General features: G+C 45.5%; 1 protein-coding gene across 1 annotated transcript in view; it reads left to right on the forward strand.

The window, feature by feature from the left end:
• The first annotated feature begins 751 nt into the window (after positions 1 to 751).
• LOC141051370 (glutathione S-transferase kappa 1-like) overlaps positions 752 to 15855 on the forward strand; it is a 44022-nt gene continuing 28918 nt past the window's right edge. The window contains exons 1-3 of the mRNA XM_073548308.1: positions 752 to 923; positions 6789 to 6870; positions 15168 to 15296. Coding sequence (XP_073404409.1) covers positions 855 to 923; positions 6789 to 6870; positions 15168 to 15296 — 280 coding nt within the window. The 5' untranslated portion in view covers positions 752 to 854. The remainder of the gene's footprint in view (positions 924 to 6788; positions 6871 to 15167; positions 15297 to 15855) is intronic.

A 15855-nucleotide genomic window follows, 5' to 3' on the forward strand; every position in this document is an offset into this window, starting at 1 on the left:
AAAGACAGTATACATGCAACGTGTGAACACGAACTTACAGACACAAAAAAATCAAGATGTCATATATTGAAGCTTATGTAAATATGAACGTTATGGCTGCTATACTATGAATGAATGAACAAAAAATTAAATCCATAGGTCCCGAATACTGCAGGACAGTCCCGGATTTGGGTCTGCCCCCTGCAGTCCTAGGCATCTACTAAATGTTCCTCCTTGCCCCTGCTGACTGAGATTCCTCCTGGAAAATTAGAAAGAAATGGTAAATAAGTGTGGCTTGTGGGTGTGGACAGATTAGTTTGTCCCTTCTTCTGTCTTGTGAAGTATGTGTAAGGGTACAATAAGGTTTTCAATTACAATTCACCCTGGATGGGCCAGAATTTATGAATCAGGCCCATTGGGTCCAATCCTTGTGTGAATCTGCATTACTGCTGGCAGCAGATCCGGGCCAGAAATCTTAGTGTCAGCCTCAAAGTTCTACTGCAGAATGTGCCTTGTTTTTAGGCTATGTTCACATGATGCGTTTTTTGGTGAGATTTTTTTTTTTAGCTGCATAATTTTTGAAAAAATGCAAGTAACCTATTTTCCTTAATGGGTGTAGAAAATCGGCAACATCAAAAACTCACAAAAAGCTCATTGTAGGAATGTGACCTCAACTCAAGAAAAAAAAACTGCACCAAACTGCTGTGTGCGCTTTGTGCTTGCAGCTAGTTGGGTGCCAACACTGAAGTTCTCTGTAGATGGCAGTGAGAGCCTTTACTATCTGCTCCAACACAAGGCCAGACAAATGCGGTACAACCGGTTTCAGGAAACTTTGCTCTCTTCCCACAATGCTCCCTGCAGTGTAAGCAGCAGATATGTCTGAGAGGAAGGTGCTGGAGCTGTTCTATGATGTGGTCTCCCCCTATTCCTGGCTGGGCTTTGAGGTGAGAGGCTTTATGTGGAGAATTGTAATTCGCTGCAGTTCTCTTTCTTATTAAACTAACATATTAGGGAATTGCTTCCAGTGCTATTCCTGTGTCCATAGCTGCATTTATGAGGGTGTAATAAGGCCCGCTGCCTGATACTTCTTTCAGTTGTCCCGTTAAACACTTTGATAGTAAGGCGTCTCCGCCACTGACGGACCCACACAGAGGAGGGCCCTGTGTATATGGGCCCTTTGCAGTCCAGGTCCTCATAACGCATAATACCACCTGCTATGGAGGTAGCAGTGGGCCCCTCGACTCTTGGGGCCCTGCTGCACCTATAGTGGGTCTGCCCCTGGTCGCAGCTGTGGAGTGTGGTATCATTTATATGCATTGTTGATTGTGTATATAGTAACATGGCGCAGGGCTGTAGCCGTGGTTGAGGTACTCGTTTCTAAGGCTATGTGCCCACGTAGTTTTTAGGTGCTGCGGATTTCTCCCTGCAGATTTTGTAAAATCCGCAGGTTAAAAGACTTGCGGTTTACCTGCGGATTGCTCTGCGGTTTTGCCCTGCGGTTTTTCATCTCCTCAATGGAGGAGATGGCAAACCGCAGGAGAATCCGCAGAAAGAATTGACATGTCAATTCTTTCTGCGGATTGAAAACCGCAGATAATCCGCGCGGAAAATTCCGCACCGTCTGCACTGCGGTTTTTGATTCCCATAGGGAATCATTGTACTGTACACCGCAGCAGAAACTGCTGCGGGTCCGCAGCGGCCAAAACCGCTGCGGAACCGCAGCAAAATCCGCAGCGTGTGCACACAGCCTTAAGGTAGGAAACTGCAGCGGAATCCACACAAATCTGCGCGGAAAAAACCTCACCATGTGCACAGCGTTTTTTTTTATTTCCATAGGAAATAAAGGTACTGTACAACGCAGCAAAACGTGCTGCGGACCCGCAGGGCCAAATCCGCTGCGGATCCGCAGCGTGTGCACATACCCTTACACCTCGACACGTTACACGAAGGTGCTGGTGGGAGTCCTGGCTGGGTGTGTGGAATTGTGCTATGGGCAGAGCTGTGAAGTCAGATTTGTGGAGTCGGTATAAAATAGACTGAGGCTGTGTGCACACGTAACTTTTTTTTTGCGTTTTTGCGGTGTTTTTTTACACGCGAAATTGCCGCAAAAAAAAAAGCATCCCGTGCAATCCTATGGAATTGCATAGCACAAAAATCCGCAGCAGGCTCATTCTTTTTGCGGAATCGCGGGGATTCTGCACCCATAGGATTACATTGAAACGCTCATTTTACGCATATAGCTATGCCCACTATACGTGAGGAGACTCTCCTCCATGCCCTGGGTACCATAATCCTGTAAAAAATACAATAAAAATAAAAAACATTGTCATTCTCACCTTCCGACGGCCCCCAATGTCCTTCCCGCCTCTCACCACGCTCCCGGCATCTTCCGATCCCAGTAATGCTTTGCGCGAATGACCGCGATGACGTTGCGCTCTCACAAGCTCGCTCAAAGCATTACTGGGACCGGAAGATGCCGGGAGCGTCGCAGAGCAGATCGGGGGCCGTTGGAAGGTGAGAATAACAATATTCTTTATTTTTTTTATTATTTTTTGCATACTATCTTTTACTACTGATGCCGCATAGGTAGCATCAATAGTAAAAAGTTGATCACACTTGTCAAACACTATATTTGACGAGTGTGACCAACCTGTCAATCAGTTTTCCAAGCGATGCTCCAGATCGCTTGGAAAACGCTAGCATTCTGCAAGCTAATTACGCTTGCAAAATGCTAGTTTTTCGCAGGAATTCCGCATGTGGATTTCCCGCTAATTTCCCGCTGCAGGGAGTTGCGGAATTGCCGCAGAAATTTCCGTGGCAATTCCACATGTGTGCACATAGCCTGACTCTTGACTCCTAAAATTTATAATAAATTGGCTTCAGTAGTACAGTGCAAGATGTGCTGTAAATGTTTTCATAAAAATTTGGTAAAGTTAGAAAATATCCTATAAATGTCTGTTCGGTTCCTTATCTCAGGATCTCGGTTTTTAGTTGAGATGAATCTGTGCTGCACTTTATGCACACGATCAGTAGTGACCAGTGCTGTGGAGTCGTAGATGAGATGAATCTGTGCTGCACTTTATGCACATGCTCTGTAGTGACCAGTGCTGTGGAGTCATAGATGAGATGAATCTGTGCTGCACTTTATGCACATGCTCAGTAGTGACCTGTGTTGGGGAGTCAGAGTTGAGATGAATCTGTGCTGCACTATATGCACATGCTCAGTAGTGACCAGTGCTGTGGGGTCGTAGCTGAGATGAATCTGTGCTGCACTTTATGCACATGCTCAGTAGTGACCAGTGCTGTGGAGTCGTAGCTAAAATGAATCTGTGCTGCACTTTATACACATGCTCAGTAGTGACCAGTGCTGTGGGGTCGTAGCTGAGATGAATCTGTGCTGCACTTTATGCACATGCTCTGTAGTGACCAGTGCTGTGGAGTCGTCGATGAGATGAATCTGTGCTGCACTTTATGCACATGCTCTGTAGTGACCAGTGCTGTGGAGTGGTCGATGAGATGAATCTGTGCTGCACTTTATGCACATGCTCAGTAGTGACCAGTGCTGGGGAGTCGGAGTTGAGATGAATCTGTGCTGCACTATATGCACACGCTCAGTAGTGACCAGTGCTGTGGAGTCGGAGTTGAGATGAATCTGTGCTGCACTTTATGTACATGCTCAATAATGACCAGTGCTGTGGGGTCAGAGAAATTGAGGAGTCTGAGGTTTGGCTTACGAACTCCACAGCCCTGGCTTCGGTGGGATAGAACCAAATGTTGATGAGTTCAATGAGGGAGACCACCAGCCAAAAATAAACTTTTTACTGATAACTTGGTGGGGATTAGATACTGTAAATAGCGGTTACACAGCTTTATAAACGTTTACTTCACAATATGGAGCATTTTCCACACACAGTTCTTATTCCTTTCTGTTTACTCGCTTGTCCACTACCTTCACCGTTCTTCTATACTTCTCAGTACTATAGTCCAGTTAAAGGGAATCTGTCACCTCATTTTGGCGGTCTATGTAAATGATTTCAGACCGGTCCGATGGGCAGTGTTTTGGGTCCTTTTCTCTACCCCTCTTTGGCCGCTGTCGGCAATATTTCTGGGAATTTCCAAAGTTGTCCTCCATATTTTGGACGTGCACATTGCAAGCTTGACTCGTGCACGTGCAGTATGTTTTGCCCTACTGCGGGCAAAGCCAAAAAGCATTAGTGCATATGCATCGGTGAACTATGTCACGGAAGTATTTTGCTGTTTTCTGGGACATAGTTCACCATGCGCAAGTCAAGATTGCAATGCGCAAGCGCGTAATGTGGAGTACAACGCTTCCGTTACAGGAGACTCCAGCGTACAATACTTAAAACATTTCTAATCCCCTAAGACCAGTATATGTGCATGCATCCAGGTCTGCTCTTCTGTGCAGGGCTACTCACAAAATACACCATTTTGAGATGAGGTCTTCATACCTGTTTGCTAGACCTGGAGCTAATGCACCAAGCTGCAGACAGTCGCGAGCCACAATTCCTGGGACCGCGAGCCACATGTGGCTCTCAAGCTACAGGTTGAGGACCCCTGATCTAGACCTTAGGTCTATTCTTCACGCACATTGGGCCCTATCTGAAGTTTCGACAGAAAACTGTCTGTCTCTTCACCTTAGACCCTCCCTCTCTGGGCTAGTCTCAACTATTAACGCTAACTCTCCCTACTGTCGGGCAGAACACAACATAACACTGTTAACACATGTCACAAATACCATTACACAATACAGCAATACATTTGCACTTCAAGGGGGGACACTGGGCAGTATCCATTCCTTTACACACATATCACTTACTTTGTACAAGTAGAAGAGATCATCCAAGAAGTCTTAGTAAAGCTGGCTGCCCATTGCCTTTATTTTTGGACCATATACTGGCCTAGTGACACTAGTGCATATCATCTTTTAGAAAAGATATGAAGATTCACACAGGATGGATTTGTTGCAGAAAACAATACCCACCTATGTCACAGGGAAATCCACAACAAAAATCCAACAAATTGTACAGATTTTTGATGCAGACTGGTCACTGTAGATTGTTTGCCTCATTGAAACTCCAATTTTTCCTGTATTTTTTGTAACTGGGTTTTTTACACAGATACAGTACCCGGGGGCACTTGGGCTTTGGTGGGTTTTTATTATGGGTAAGAACATGTGATATAACCATTTTCCAAGTTTGTTGGGGCTATTTATTGGCCATTTTGCCCTATTCAGGACTATTGTGTGGGTACAGTGGGGTGTTGGTATGTGTGGCCAATATTTTTTGCCTTGCATGTTCTTTCCCTTTGTGACCTGTGGTGATACCTCCGGACATGTATTGCCATTGATGCACCTATATAGTATGCACTACGCACTTTAATATCAGACGGTACTTGTCTCTACATGCTTGGGGTTTCTCCACTTGTTCACAATTGATGCCCCCATTGCTTTCCATGCTTATATTGCTGCCTGCCTGTTCTTATAAAACTTATTGGTCTTTGGTATTGAACTTATTTTATGTATATGTATTGTTGGTATTTAATAAAGACAATTTGTAATTTTTAGAAGTTGTCTTTGCGGATTAATATGAAGTCTTGTGTTACTTCTGTATTATTGTTAGGATAAAAAAATACCTCTCTATAGCTCATATGTATATTCAATGATTTTTGAGAGCATCCTTGTAGTAAAATGATGCATTTTGCACTTCATTGGTTCCTATATGTTTTCACAGATACAATACATACCCAGAATAGTCTGTGTGACTGTTGACATGTCTGTTTCTTTTTTTTTGGGGGGGGGTTCTAACCATTTGCCATAATAAAAACAAAAAGGATGTGCTCCTGTTTTTGTGTTTTTGATTCTAGTAAGACATTAAACTCATCCCTTTCAAATCAATGAGTCTGTGAATTAAATACATCTTCATCTGTGTGCTGTCCATTCTATAGAGTTTAAGTCCTTGTTCCCACATATCGTCAAGTTGCATTTTTTTCACATTGTTTTTTTTTTTTTTGTGCAAAAAATCTGCAGTTTTTTTTAAAGATAAAGCAATGTGGATGTGATTTTTTTGACAACTGTTTCCCGCTTTATAAATTTTGGACGTCTGCATAGCTACAAGTAAAATTGCAATTGCATCTTTAACTGCAGAATTTCAGTTTTCCTGCATTAGGCTGTGTACCCACGTAAGTGTTTTTTTCGCATTTTTTAAGTGTTTTTTACCAGCAAAAATGCTTAAAAAACACTTAGAAGAAGCATCCCATTCATTTTAATGAATTCCGCACTTTTTGTGCATATTGTTGCGTTTTTTTCCGCGAAAAAAGCGCATCGCGGAAAAAAATGCAGCATGCTCATTAATTTCGCTGAAAAATCCACATTTCTAACTATATTCTATGGGCAGGAGTCTGCTCCTGTAAAAAACGCGCAAAAAAAAGCACATTTTTCCTGGGAAGGAGTCCGTTTTTTTCTGCATACGTGGGTACATAGCCTTAGAACCGCTTTTAAAAATGCTACACAAATAAAGCAACATAAAACACAATCAATGGTATTGCATAGTTTACTACCAACAACTTTAGAAAACAAGCAGAAAAGCACATATTATTAGTTCACTTAGAAATATGGAATAATGAGCAGGAGACATCCCAAAAAATGGTCATACTACAAATTTAAAAATTCATATCGCAGCACAAAAATTTCACTGAAAGTTTCCAAAGTATATGAATAAGATTTGTTATTTTAGTATAGAAAAAAAAAAATAGATCTCGAATCTGTCTTTTTATTTTTTTATTCATAACAGATACTATTACGATATAAGAACATATGGAACATAGACATCCACTTACGCCCTGCGTTCCTTGGAGCAATAATGAATTCAACTGGTATGTAATGCTAGAAGATACCTGATAATATACCGGTAGTTCCTCCAGCCAGTGGGTCGACCAGCTCAACCAGTGCTTCAATGTGTTGTGAACCTGAATGTCCTATATGAATTGACTATTATTGTACTAGAGGACAACTTTTAAGTATTAAAAAAGTGAGTCTGGAGCTCATTTATGTGACTTCCATGTACGATCTTCACATGTAGAACCATCGCTGAAATTGGATTTTGTCATGTGAGATCAGTAATGCTCTGGTGCTAAACATAAGGCATGACGCCGTAATACGGTGTGTGCAGGAGCTCTCAGTGGGAACCTGTCACTTGTCTCTGTTTATGGAGAGCAGCGGCTGTGGCCGTGCCGTGGCACTGGTGGATAGTAGGTTGTAATGCTGATCCTACTGTCAGTCATGGCCGGGGTTACAGCCTTTGGTCTCTCTACACACAGCGATGACTGAACGCACGCCGGAGCCATCACAGTGACTGAACACTGCTGGGTTAATAAAGTTCATACCTCTCGGTTCAAAGTGCAAGCGCTGTTATGTAAGAGCAGCTCCTTTACATGGAGAATCGCTCATCTGAATGAGGAGAGCGTGTTATGATACTTTGTGATGCATAGTCTGCTGTAATGGAAAACGAAGGGTCATCTGGTGATAACAATATTGGTTAATATAAAAAAGAAACCTGATCTCATGTCAGACAAGGCATACATCTGAAATCCCCCGCAAAATGGTGATGTCAGCGCGAACGTGATCTCTGCTGTGCACTTTTTTCGGGAGTGTACGGGAGGCGAACGCCGAACACTCAGATGTAGTTTTTTTGTTACCCTCCAGAAAGTGCTCTCCCAGTTAAAATCTGCGGTGCAGCATGGAGACTTGATTTTCTTGCACTACCTCTCTCCATTCTGTAGACTACATGTCGATTTAGGCCTGCCGTGTACAGGATGGCAGGAATATGCACGGGTGAGCGGCGTGATGACATCACATCGAGACTCTGCTTGACCCAGCGAAATGACATCACTGCGTTGGTCTGTCCACATCTTGGTCCTGTCTGCCGGCAGACTCCTCAGGATCCATGGTTAGGTGAGTATAAGATTTTTCTTCAACTTTTTCTATTTTAATATTATTTGTAGGGGTAATACTGAGGGCCACCATGCAGTGTGTGTGGGAATACTAGGGGCCACCATACAGTGGGGGGGGGGATACTAGGGGTGACCATACAGTGTGTGTCATGATATGTATTTTTCCCCAATACTTTGCAATGTCTTGTGTGTACCTGTAACAATATGTTTCCTTCCCCCATTGCCTGTGTCTCTGGGACTATAATGTAATTATGTAAGTAACCTGTCTCCTTTCCACAAGACTTGTGTATCTAGACCATAATTGAATTCAGGCTTGGGTCAACACAGCTAGGGGAATCACCATTGTTCTCCTCAGCAGGGGGAGGACTCACAATGCACATCCTCCTAGACACAGCGGTGCCTTGCTGTGGGCCAAACCATTGCATAGGAGGAGTGGAACCCTCCTCCACTACACACATGGGCTGATCCAGGAGCAGAGACACTAGATCCCTGTGCAACTCAGTCAGATGTGAGTTGGATGCTGAAAGAGAAGGGCGAGGCTGTCTGAGGAAGCCTCGGCCTTAGTGTGATCGTGGCGGATTTCTGGGACTCTAAAAGGACTATGGTTTTGTGATCTGGCACAAGGATTGTCGGGAGGTGCCCCCGAATCAGTTTCCTGTGGACTTATTTTGGGACTCTGCAAATTACCTTCGTGTTGTTCCTGTGTTCTGGTCAATAAATCTGTTGGATCGTTCCCAGGCCTGTTGTCCCTCCTTGCTCTGGAGAATACTCCCGTCACAAACTGGTTGGCAGCGGTGGGATCGGAGCAGAAGGAATGGAGGAGAACGGCCCATCAACATCGGGAACCAGCACCGCAGAGTACAAGAACTGGACTGCGGTGAACCTACAAACAAAGGCCCGTGAACTGGGAGTCAGCTACAAGGGACTCTCCAAGGAGCAGCTGATTGAGGCTTTGGAAGCAGTTCACCTGCAAGATGATGCGGAGGAAGGATCCTCACAGCAAAGAGAGGAAAGACGGCAGCCGGAGGTAAATACCCAAAAAAGTCAGTGGGTTGTGTGGTACGAGGAGGAGATGGCCTTGCTGGGAGAAGAGGCTACCATAGAAGATAAGAGGGAGGTCATGCGCACAGCCAAGGAGAGGCAGCGCAGGATGGAGGAGAGGGCAATGCTGGAGAGGGAGATCGCTTTGGAGGCAGCGAGAAGCTCCAGACAGACTGTACCCACAGCATCCCCCATGAGGGAACTCCCCAGAGTGTCCCGCAAAGACTTCAAGCCGTTTAATGAGGCTTCCGGTGACATTGAGGGATTCTTCCTGGACTTTGAGCATCAGTGTCGATTAATGGAAGTCCCGGAAAGGGAGCACGTCCGACATCTTGTGGGGCTCTTAGAGGGTGGAGCTGCTGCAGCCTATAGAGCTATGGACCCTCGGTGGAACTGTGAGTATGCAGAGATTAAACGGACTGTTCTAGAACATTATGCTGTGACCCCAGACACTTACAGGACCCAGTTTCGTACTTTAGCCTGTAATGAGGAAGTGTCTTTCAAGATGTATGCCCACAGACTCAAACAAATATGTAATCGCTGGCTGGAGGCAGAGGAGGCCTTAACCTGGAACACCTGTCTCCAGGTTATCCTAAAAGAACAATTTTTTGCCCAGTGCCCCGCTGAGATCAGGGAATGGGTGCGTGAGAGGAAACCTGCTACAGTGGAAAAAGCTGCATCTCTCGCTGATGAGGCTCTCACCATCAAGCCTCGGTGGAGAGTTCTGTTGGAGGATGGAGAGAGGCCTACCAGCTCCACAACACCGGTGGCCCCCAGTTCTTCTGTCCCCATTGTTCCCCGTTCCTCTGAGCCACCACCTCGTGTTGATACCTGTGTTAATGTGCCTCCTGTTGCTTCCACTGCGTTTTCTGGAATACGACGAGGAGAGGAAGTAGCAGAGCGCAGGTGTTATGGTTGTGGGCATCCGGGGCATCTGCAGGCCTCATGTCCAGCCAGCTCATGGAGGAATCGTCCTCAAACCCCTACAGTATAAGATTTTTCTTCAACTTTTTCTATTTTAATATTATTTGTAGGGGTAATACTGAGGGCCACCATGCAGTGTGTGTGGGAATACTAGGGGCCACCATACAGTGGGGGGGGGATACTAGGGGTGACCATACAGTATGTGTGGGAGGGACAGGGGGGAATACTGGGTGGCCACCATACAGTGTGGTGGGGGATACTGGGTGCCACCATACCTTGTGGGAGTAGGGGGAAATCCTATGGGCTACCATACAGTGTGTGTGGGGGGGAATACTGGGAGCCACCATAAATTGTGGGGGTAAATACTGGAGGCCACCATACAGTGTGTGGGAGGAGTGTAATACTGGAAAACACCATTCAATGAGGGGAGAAATGCTGGTGGCCACCATACAGTGTAGTGAAGGAGGGGAATACTGGAGGCAACCATACAGTGTGGGAGGAGGAAATTCTGGGGGCCTTCATGTAGTGTGTCTGTGGTGGGGAGTACTTGGGGCCATCATACAGTGTGGGGGAGACTACTGAGGGCCATCATACAGTGTGGGGGAGACTACTAGGGCCATCATACAGTGTGGGGGAGACTACTGGGGGTCATCTTACAGTGTGGGGGAGACTACTGGGGGCCATCATACAGTGTGGGGGAGACTACTGGGGGCCATCATACAGCTTGGGGGAGACTACTGGGGGCCATCTTACAGTGTGGGGGAGACTACTGAGGGCCATCTTACAGTGTGGGGGAGACTACTGAGGGCCATCATACAGTGTGGGGGAGACTACTGAGGGCCATCATACAGTGTGGGGGAGACTACTGGGGGCCATCACACAGTGTGGGGGAGACTACTGGGGGCCATCACACAGTGTGGGGGAGACTACTGGGGGCCATCACACAGTGTGGGGGAGACTACTGGGGGCCATCACACAGTGTGGGGGAGACTACTGGGGGCCATCACACAGTGTGGGGGAGACAACTGGGGGCCATCATACAGTGTGGGGGAGACTACTGGGGGTCATCATACAGTGTGGGGAGACTACTGTGGACTATCTTACTGTGTGTGGGGAAGGGGACTACTGAGGACCATCATAGAGTGTTGGAGCTATTGAAGGACATCATACATTGTGGGGTGGGGTGGACTACTGAAGGCCATCATGCTGTGATTGGGAAGTTGTGGATCAATCATGTTGTGCATGTGGGGGCATCATGCTGTGTAGAGGGGAACTACAGTATATACTCATGTATAAGCCGACCCCCCCCCTCCCAATTTTGTAAAAAAAAAAAAAACCTGGGAAAACTTATTGACTCGCGTATAGCCGAGGGTGCACAGTGTGTGGCCCCAGATAATGCTGCACAGTGTGTGGCCCCAGATAATGCTGCACAGTGTGTGGCCCCAGATAATGCTGCACAGTGTGTGGCCCCAGATAACGCTGCGCAGTGAGTAGCCCCAGCTTTGCTGCACAGTGATTGGCCTCAGTTATCTGCAGTGTGTGGCCCCATCATATTGCTGCTGCTGCCGCAGCCTCCGTTACAAAGAAAAAACCTGTATACTCACCTCCGTCGCTGCCCCCTGCTCATCAGCGTTGCGGGCTCTGCAGTGACTGCAGGCAGAGGGCACGATCGCGCCCTCTGACCTGAATGTCGCTGCAGAGGACGCAAGACAGCAGAACGCAGGGACAGGTGACTATGCCCCCCCCCCCGGTCATACTCAGCCGGTTCTGGCGCTTGTCTCTGCAGCTCCCCTGCTTGTTCCATGTTGTCAGCGCTGCTCTCTTTCTGCTTCAGCGGTCACGTGGTACCCGCTCATTAAATATGCGCATATTTAATGAGCGGGTACCATTTGACAGCTGAAGCAGGAAGAGAGCAGTGCCGACAACATGGAGCAAGCAGGGGAGCTGCAGAGAAGGGTGAGTATGATCTGACACCCCCGCTCCCCCTCCCCCGCCGATCCCCCCGGTATATGACTCGTGTATAAGCCAAGAGGGGGACTTTCAGCCCAAAAAATGGGCTGAAAATCTCGGCTTATACACGAGTATATACGGTATATATGGAAGTATTCAGAGGACAGTTAAATGTTAAAGAAATTGTCCACTACTAGGAGAACTTCTTCTCATACTCCTCACTTGGCCCCCATAAAATAATAAAGCTTATACTCCCCTCTCATGCTGGCGCTGTTCCCACAGTGTCTGCACTCGCTCTCCCGGGGCTCCCATGCTGTTGTTGTGACACTGGCACCATATCTGCGTTGGCATCACTGTCCCCTCCTCCTGTCGAATTGAGCATGAAGAGGAAGTCCGAAGTTCGATTTGTCTGAAGATGGGGACAGACTCCAGTGCTGATTGGACGTCGGCGTCATGTGTCACAACAACTGCACGAAAGCTCCGGGACTGCGAATGCTGACACTGCTGTGATGATGAAGGCATGGGTGGTGAGTATAAGCTTAATTATTTTATGGGGGCCAGACATTTAGATGAAGAAGGAATTGTCAAAATAGTGAACAACCCCTTTAAGTTAGCAATTAAGAAGTATTTGTTATAGGGGCACTCAGGGTATTGTCTGTAAATTTGGCACACTCGGAGCATTATTACTTTTTAAGGGCCAAATGTGGGCATTGTTTTCTAGGGCACATGCATAGGGCATTAATATTTTCAAGGACACAATTTTAACATCTAGAGGGACGAAAGGAGGCATTTTTACTTTGTAAGAGGCACAGTGGTGGGCGGGCATTATTATGTGTCAAGACCACCGATGCCCCCTTGCGGCCCCTGACTCACGTTTCACATACCTGCTTTTTCAGAAGAGTTTATAGTTTGTATGGCAGCATACATTACCGGTGGATAGGTTATACACTTCATCTAATCGCATTGCCCAGCAGCATGATGCTGCCTGCATTTACGCTGCAGTGATCTCTTTTGCCCTGCCCCCTTAAGTCACACTTTGGCTCCTATTACCTCCTTTGCCTACCTTCATGTCGCCTCCACAGTTCTCTAAATTGTCAGAGTACTTTTTGTCTGTTATGGTTTTAATATGATTTCCAAATAAAATGTACCTGATTTATATTATCCTTTGGTGGATTTCAATTTGCTCTTTTGTTTCTACTGAGCCTCATATCAAGCTGACACTTGCTGTTTCGTATAGGTCACTTCTGAGTGGTCATGTCATTACCGTGATAAGCTGGATTGCTATGACATAACACCTCTATATACAGTAAACACCAGCCAAGGTGTTGGCCAAACTCTCATCCAAAACTATCTCAACTTCTGATCACATACACCGTGTGCAGAATTATTAGGCAAGTTGTATTTGAGAGGATTCTTTTTATCATTGAATAACAACTATGTTCTATCAACTCAAAAGACTCAGATATCAAAGCTTAATATTTTTGGAAGTTGGAGTGGGTTTTTTTTTAGATTTGGCTATCTTAGGAGGATATCTGTTTGTGCAGGTAACTATTACTGTGCATAATTATTAGGCAACTTAATAAAAACCAAATATATACCCATCTCACTTTATTTTCACTAGGTAAACCAATATAACAACACAAGATTTAGAAATAAACATTTCTGACATTCAACAACAAAATAAAAAAATCAGTGACCAATATAGCCACCTTTCTTTATGATGACACTCAAAAGCCTTCCATCCATAGATTCTGTCAGTTGCTTGATCTGTTTACAATCAACATTGCGTGCCGCAGCCACCACAGCCTCCCAGACACTGTTCGGAAAAGTGTACTGTTTTCTCTCCCTGTAGATCTCACATTTTATGAGGGACCACAGATTCTCTATGGGGTTCAGATCAGGTGAACAAGGGGGCCATGTCATTTTTTCTTCTTTTAGACCTTTACTGGCCAGCCACGCTGTGGAGTATATGGATGCATGTGATGGAGCATTGTCCTGCATGAAAATCATGTTTTTCTTGAACGATACCGACTTCTTCCTCTACAACTGCTTGAAGAAGGTGTCTTCCAGAAATTGGCAGTAGGTCTGGGAGTTGAGCTTCACTCCATCCTCAACCCGAAAAGGTCCCATAAGTTCATCTTTGATGATACCAGCCCATACCAGTACCCCACCTCCACCTTGCTGGCGTCTGAGTCGGAGTGGAGCACTCTGCCCTTTACTGATCCAGCCTCGGGCCCATCCATCTGGCCAATCAAGAGTCGCTCTCATTTCATCAGTCCATAAAACCTTAGAAAAATAAAGTCTTAAGATATTTCTTGGCCCAGTCTTGACGTTTTATCTTATGTTTTTTGTTGAAAGGTGGTCGTTTTTCAGCCTTCCTTACCTTGGCCATGTCCCTGAGTATGGCACACCTTGAGCTTTTTGATACTCCAGTAACGTTGCAGCTCTGAAATATGGCAAATCTGGTGGCAAATGGCATCTTGGCAGCTTTACGCTTGATTTTCCTCAATTCATGGGCAGTTATTTTGCGCCTTTTTTATCAACATGCTTCTTGTGACCCTGTTGGATATTTGCCATGAAATGCTTGATTGTTCGGTGATCACGCTTCAAAAGTTTAGCAATTTCAAGACTGCTGCATCCCTCTGCAAGACATCTCAGAATTTTTGACTTTTCAGAGTCCGTCAAATCTCTCTTCTGACCCATTTTGCCAAAGGAAAGGAAGTTGCCTAATAATTAAGCACACCTTATATAGGGTTTTGATGTCATTAGACCACACCCCTCATCATTACAGAGATGCAGATCACCTGATTTAGATAATTGGCAGTTGGCTTTCAAACCTATACAGCTTGGAGTAGGACAACATGTATAAAAAGGATGATGTGATCAAAATACTCATTTGCCTAATAATTCTGCATACAGTGTATTTTTGGTGGGAAAACTGAAAACGGATCTGGAGCTTGAGTTCAAACTGCCTTATCTTCACCTGCAGAATGCACATTATTTTGCTGATTGTCCCTGCCAATATAAGCAGGTTCAGCAGATTTTAATCTAATGTGTATAGAGACCTTAACCCAGGATCCACCATTCACAGTGGATGGTGGGATGGTCATGGCTAATATTCCCCCTCCCTGCAAAAAGACCTCAGTAAAAACTCAGAGAATGCTTAGAAAATGGTCCCATGGAAGTCAATGAGTAAGAGTCAGTCTATTGATGTCTACCATCCATATGCAGAAAATTAAATGAAAAAAATACAATATAGGTGACACTTTCCTGAAAGATCAGAAATGACTCTCATTTATCTATAGGTAACTCACCGCCTGCCATGGTTCCAAAGAGAGGCGCCTACATGACAAAGGATGTGGACCGGCTGACTGAGTTTTATCAGGTTCCTTTACAACACCCAAGTGATTTCTTTGAAGTTGTCATTAAGAAAGGTTAGTATTTGCTTTACTGGTAAGAAGTATGGGGAACAGATCATGTAATGCAAAATGAGGCAGTATCACACAGCTTTTGAATACATTTATACATCACATTTTTGCATTCTGTTAGAACTTACATTTTCTAACTAATTTTTGAACATATATATATATATATATATATATATATATATATATATATGATATGTCCCCAATCCAGGTATACTTAGCCCCCTCATCACCATCCTGGTTGTATGGCCCCCTCATCCTGGTATGCATGGCCCCTTCATCCCCATCCTGGTACGCATGGCCCCTTCATCCCCATCCTGGTATGCATGGCCCCCTCATCCTGGTATGCATGGCCCCTTCATCCCCGTCCTGGTAAGCATGGCCCCTTCATCCCCGTCCTGGTAAGCATGGCCCCTTCATCCCCGTCCTGGTAAGCATGGCCCCTTCATCCCTGTCCTGGTAAGCATGGCCCCTTCATCCCCGTCCTGGTAAGCATGGCCCCTTCATCCCCGTCCTGGTAAGCATGGCCCCTTCATCCCCGTACTGATAAGCATGGCCCCTTCATCCC

The sequence above is a fragment of the Dendrobates tinctorius genome, unplaced genomic scaffold (genome assembly GCF_039654945.1).
Source record: "Dendrobates tinctorius isolate UK_male_01 unplaced genomic scaffold, ASM3965494v1 ptg000156l, whole genome shotgun sequence".
NCBI lineage: Eukaryota > Metazoa > Chordata > Amphibia > Anura > Dendrobatidae > Dendrobates > Dendrobates tinctorius.